Source organism: Panthera leo, chromosome A1 (genome assembly GCF_018350215.1).
Source record: "Panthera leo isolate Ple1 chromosome A1, P.leo_Ple1_pat1.1, whole genome shotgun sequence".
In the NCBI taxonomy this organism is placed as follows: Eukaryota; Metazoa; Chordata; class Mammalia; order Carnivora; family Felidae; genus Panthera; species Panthera leo.
This window is the reverse complement of record NC_056679.1, coordinates 82,256,131-82,262,130: the sequence shown is the minus strand read 5'-3', so window position 1 is coordinate 82,262,130 and position 6,000 is coordinate 82,256,131. Positions and strand designations below refer to the sequence as shown.

General features: G+C 42.3%; 1 protein-coding gene across 2 annotated transcripts in view; it reads right to left on the bottom strand.

The window, feature by feature from the left end:
• Window positions 1-1,005: 1,005 nt before the first annotated feature.
• The window catches only part of CFAP97D2 (CFAP97 domain containing 2), a 34,573-nt gene continuing 29,578 nt past the window's right edge, over window positions 1,006-6,000 (bottom strand). Inside the window, exon 4 of one of the 2 annotated variants that reach the window (XM_042904916.1) lies at window positions 1,006-1,424. In XM_042904916.1, the coding sequence (XP_042760850.1) occupies window positions 1,402-1,424 (23 nt within the window). In that variant the 3' untranslated portion in view covers window positions 1,006-1,401. The remainder of the gene's footprint in view (window positions 1,425-6,000) is intronic. The other variant, XM_042904923.1, reaches the window with a different exon arrangement.

The following is a 6,000-nucleotide window of genomic DNA, read 5'->3' as shown; positions in this document are numbered from 1 at the left end:
CTACCTCGCACACAAGGCCTAATGTGCAGCCGTGAGCTGGCTTCTAGCACTACCTTGCTCCATGGATTCAGACGTTGAGTAATCTGCTCAAATCCACGCAGCAAATGAAAAGAGTCGAAATTCACATCCAGGGCTGTCTGACTCCAGGTCGGTGATTTTAAACGCCACTGACTAAAGGCCCTGCCTGTAAGGAGCAGTGAAGGACCTGGGGTGATTCTGTTTAGGCACAGAAACCTGAAACCAGACTCACTATTGATCTACAAGAATGCTTTAAAGGGTTTATGCATAAAGGAATGAAATTGGCTCCTTTCTCTCTCTCTCTCTCTTTTTTTTTAGTGGAGAATTCAACCTCAATTTATAGTACGAGTTGAATATGGTGAAGAGTGATTATGTCCTGTGACATCACCGAGGGGTCCAGCTCTGTGAGGCAGAGTCCACGTCTGTCTTCCTCATCTTGAACCCCAGGTCTACTCAGTGCCCAGCACATCCACTCAGTCTAAAATTAATCAGATTATCTTTTTAAACACAGCAGTTTCATTGGGACATAATTTCATACAATAAAAGCACCCTTTTAAAGTGTATATTGAGTGGTTGTGGTATTTTCAGAGTTGTGCGATCATCACCAAATTCAATTTTAGATTTAGTTTGTTGAATGAATGAATGAAAGTGTGTATGAGGCTTTCAATCATTTGTTTCAGGTGCTGATACAGGATAGACGTTCTCTGTTGCGGAACAGCATGAGCATGGTCCTGCCTGGACGTGACGGATAAAGTGAGCCGTCTCCAAGGCACCTGCCACACTCCATCCATCTGACCAAGGCCCACTGATTCCTTTCACATCTCCACGTTATGTGTTCTGGAATCAGGGCTAGTTTTTTCATGTCGAGGAGTTTTAAACTGATTTATTTAGATATTTGTTAAAGTAACAATCACAGGTTTTTAAGGGGAATTACACAATCCACTTGAGAATTATAAACAAATACACAACGGCACAAATATGGTGACAGAGTCAGTGTTAGAGGCCAGAGAAAAAATCTAATTCAAAGCCCTTTAGCTCCCAGTATTATTTCTCTGCATAACTGGTTTCCAGTTATCAGCCTGGAAGCACAAAGAATAGTTCTGCTGCATCAGCCTGTCAGGCACACTGTGTAAACACACGCAGTTCTGGAGTGCTGTCTTATGCACACGTGCAGCTGTCCTCCGTGTGATATTGGTGAGGAGGGCCTGGCCGACCTCCTGAGCCGGCACCCCGAAGACCAGCGCTGTTGTGGCTTCAGGGAGCCTGTGGCTGCCTCGCAGTTTCTCCCACCACACCGCTCAGATTTGCCTTCTTTTCCCACTTTGCGTTTTGAGTCCTCCCCTCCTCCTTCGATGTTGGGGTTTGGGCTTGGATGTGGCCTTGCTAAATCCCAGTTTCAGTTCCTGCTGGACCAGAATTACATATCAGAAACACTTTCCCTAGGGAAGGGCACTAAAATATCTATTCACTAGAATGCAAGGGAAATGGGGTATTTCAATTCACTGACAATTCTTTTCATTTAGAATCAATCATATAATCCTTTTTTAACATAGCAGCTTCATTGAGCTATAGTGTTGTACCATACAATTATTCCTTTTAAGCTATATATATGAGTGGTTTTGTTATGTTCAGAGTTGTGCAGTCATCACCAAATCCAGCTTAGAAGCTTTTACGACCCTTCTCCACCAAGAGAAAACCACCGTGCCCCTTAGCTTCTGCTCCCCACCTCCCACAGACCCTGGCAGCCACTAACTCACTTTGCATCTCTCTGGGTTTTCATATTCTGGGCATTTCATCTAAATGAAATCATACAGTATATGCCCTTTGGATCTGCCCTCTTTCACAGAGTCTGATGTCTTATAGGGTTACCCACAAAGAAGCACATATCCAAACTCTATTCTTTTTATAGTTGCATAATATTCCATTGGCTGGTTCTACCACCTTGCTTACCTGTTCATCAGCTGATGGATGTTTGGGTTGTTTCTACTTTTTGGCTATTATAAATAGTGTTGCTATGAACATTCTTGGACAAGGAAGGTTATCTGGTCAAGAAGGGCTCCTGTGGATTCTTGGACCATTTTTTAGCCTTCTGGTCCTTTATATAAAACAGCTCTTTCCTCCCTAGCCCTACGGTTTTCAAATAGTTTGATTTTGGTTTTCTTTCTGAAGGGAGGAGCTCTCCTGTAAAAGTGTCCTGCTAACCCCACCCTCACCTCCATGCTGACTATGTCCCTGATGTTTCCAAGGCTGGGAGGCTGGGACTTGTTGGGGGAAAAGCAAGTGCACCCTTAGAGAAAGTCTTTCTACTTCAAAGCCAACAGACCCAACAGCAGGAAAGAAATTTTTGACTGAGGAATCCCATAGCGGGCGTCCTTCCCTCTGCCCCTGGGCCTGTCACCCTCTTCCTCCTGCACATACAGACATGGAAGCTGAAGGCCCTGGGGACTTAAAACAGGGCAGGAAGGATGCTTGTGACAGAGCCATCTTTTGATTTGGGACGCTCAGATGGTAATTCTTTCTGATCTGGGATCCAGAGGCAATCAGTTGTTTCCTTAGGCTATCCCTGTTTGTCTTTTCTTGCAGAAGGGATAACCTCAGCAGGAGGCCCACATCCCTAGGGTCTGGTCTTTGTCAGAACTGTGAGTACTTTTGTGCCCAGGCTTGTTTCCCCGACTGCATCAAGCAGGTGCCTCGAGCTGACACTTCAATAAAGTGCAGTCTCTGCGCTGCAGCTGCAGGAAACACTATTTCTAGGAGCCTGTTTTCCCTTCCTTTGTTTTACTTTATCTTAACATCTCCTTTTGCTCTTGGGCTTTATCTGTTTCCTGTTTTGTAAAAGAGGAATTTCAAGAGTCAACGTAAATAGGTGAAGGATGGATTTGAAGCATAGGTTCCAAGCATTTTCTTGACATTTGCTAAAGAAAACAATATAAAGGAGGAAAAAGTAAGGAAACAAAACATAGAAAAAAAAAACCAGAAATGAGAGCAAACACGATACTTACATCAATAAACAAATGGATAAAACTGAGGGGAAAAAGCCTCTGGGACTAGACTATAAAGCAAATTTACAGTGTTCTGTTTAAAGACACAAACCTGAAATAAAATGACACAGATATGAAGTATACCGTGATGTCAAAGAACAAACGAGCCTGAGAGGGACAGAAACCAACTGAAGGAGGCAGCAGAGACGAATAAAACACGAGGCCCAGTAGATTGGGCCCAGGACGCCAAGAACTGGGGCCAGAGACCAGCGTTCCTGCCCCAGGAAGAGGAGGTGGAGGAGGAGGAGGAGGAGGAGGAGGAGGCGGTCCCCCCTCCCTGCTGTGATGCGGGGAGTGGGGTGGGGGACACATGCTGTTCACCTGCTGGGAGTGGAAGCCTCCGGAAAGCAGCTGGTGTGAAATAGAAAGAGTATGAAAATTTTTGATATTGCAAACTGCTATTTTTAACTCACAATAAATTTGGAAAAAAATGAACTTTGATCTCTAACACAATATAAAAAATTCCATATTTATTAAATTCTATATTAATTAAAGATTTAAAGCAAATCAAGAAAACCATAAAAGCATTAGGAGAAAATATAGGAGAATATAGGGGAGAAAGTGCTCTCCCCTTTCTGTGGAAGGCACTAGAACTAGATGCCATAAAAGAAAACAGTGGCTGATTTGTCTCCCTAAAAATAAACTTAGGTGAAATGATAATAATGTAGCAAAAAATATTTGTGTCATTGATAATAGAAAAAAGTAAATATTGATAATATATAAACAGCCATTACATATTAACAACTAGAAGAGAGACAGACCAGTAAAAAAAACCACACCGGACAATTAATACATAGAAATTGAATGGAGCGAGACTCTAAAACACGTATGATGCCAAGTGCTGGCAGGACTGTGAGGAAACAGGGACTTCCGCTGCAAAGTGCAAGTTGCTAGACTGTATCGGAGGGCAGTGCGGTAGTATCAGAAAATTAAATGTGCATACCTTTTGATTAAACAATTTACTTTTAGGCATATAAGTTACAGAAATGACATGGAAAGAGACACATGCACCAGGACTACTGTCATAGTTTCCTCTGGAATAGTGAGAACCTGCAAACACCGTACATTTCTGTAGTTATGGAACTGATTAAATAACTTAAGGTGTATCTCTACAAAAATTACCTTGTAACTGCTAAGGAGGAATGGAGATCTTTATGTACTGACACGAGACTATTTCCATGATACATAATAGATGAAAATAAGCAATTTACAGAAAACTGAGTAGACTGTGATCCCGTTTTTGTTTAAATAAACAGATATATATAAATGATGAATAAAAGTCAACGTTCATCAGCAAGTTAACAGTGATTAGTTCTCAGGAGTTCAATCCAAAGGCAGCCCCACATTTTACTTACACACTCTACTGTTTGACATTTTATTTTTCACAATAAATAAATATGAGTTTTGTAATTAAAAATAAAGACTTGAAATATTCAAGGTTTCAATGTAAATTGAAAAATAAATTAGATTTTCCAAATGCCTCAGCAATTAGTAATTATTTATTGGTTATGCATCTTTGGGAAAGGTGCTTTACTCTCTCCGTACCTCCAGATTCTGTAAGAAATGTCCAAGGCAAACAGGCAGGAAAGCTGGGTCTTCTCAAATCCCTCCCAGTGCCAACCCAGATGCCTGTGGGGCGAGTGGCCAGGGGCTAAAGGAGCAGGGCGTCTTGGACAAGGGAACTGGGCTTGCCGGGCTACGGGGCCTGCTCAGGGATGGGGCGTTGGAGCTGGGGGGTGTTTATTTAAACTTTGGTGTCTATGCAATTTCTTACAATGGACTGGACTTCGAGGGAAAGCAATCTGCTGAAATGTCCCACAACATAGTGGCTGTATATTCAGGTAAGAGGAGTAAGTGACGATATTACAAGTCTTTAACTGATTCACTCAGGACATTAATAAGCAAAGTAATTTAATTTTTTAAATTTTTTTAATGTTTGTTTATTATCGAAGGTCAGAGAGAGTCAGAGTGTGAGCAGGAGAGGGGCAGAGGGAGAAGGAGCACAGAATCAGAAGCAGGCTCCAGGCTCTGAGCTGTCAGCACAGAGCCTGACACGGGGCTCAAACTCACAGACCGTGAGATCACAACCTGAGCCGAAGTCGGACGCTTAACCGACTGAGCCACCCAGGCGCCCCAATAAGCAAATTAATTTAATTACAGATGACATTAATGACAAAATTAAATACTTATTTTTCTTCATTCATGGTTAGGGTTTTGCCAGCAAGAAGGATAAGATAAAGAGGGAGAGTTTAGAATTTAAATTATTTGGCAAACTTTTTCAAATTATTAATTTTCTTTGCCTTTCTCGACATAGTGTGCCATAACCAATTTGGCACTGTCACATGATTTCCTGCATACCATCTTGCTAAGTTGTTATTTTTCACCATATCTCTCTCCCTCAACCTGTAATCAATCAGTTGAGTTCATTTTCATCTCCTTATGACTTCTTTGTGTGAGGAAACAGTGCATTCATCAGCTGAGTCACTGTGCTGGGTCTTAATAGTATTAGGAGAGGACCGTTTGGCAAATGCTTTCAGACAATAGAATAAAATGCCATAAAACAAGAAAGAATCAGTGAGTCCAAATGCATAACTCCAATGAAGCGAATGGAAATTTCAAATAGCTGTGGATGTGCAGCAAACAAGAAACCACAGGCACCTTGTCACGGTGCGTGTCTTCAATTTCCCAGGACACGTTGCTCCAGAACTTTGTGCCCGTCAGCCCTTCCTGGTCTTCTGCCACCTCTGGGCTCTGTGTAACAACAGCTCTCGGTTTGTGATCCTTTCCAGAGTGGTTTTCCTTTCTCTTTGCACTCCATGAAGTCCCTGTTCTCTTCTCCCCCTGCTTAGACTCCAAAAAACAGCGTAGATAGTTCTTGAAGTACTGACGGAGTTAAAACCAGTGGAAGCCCTCCTACTGCATTGGAGAGAATGGGCTGGAG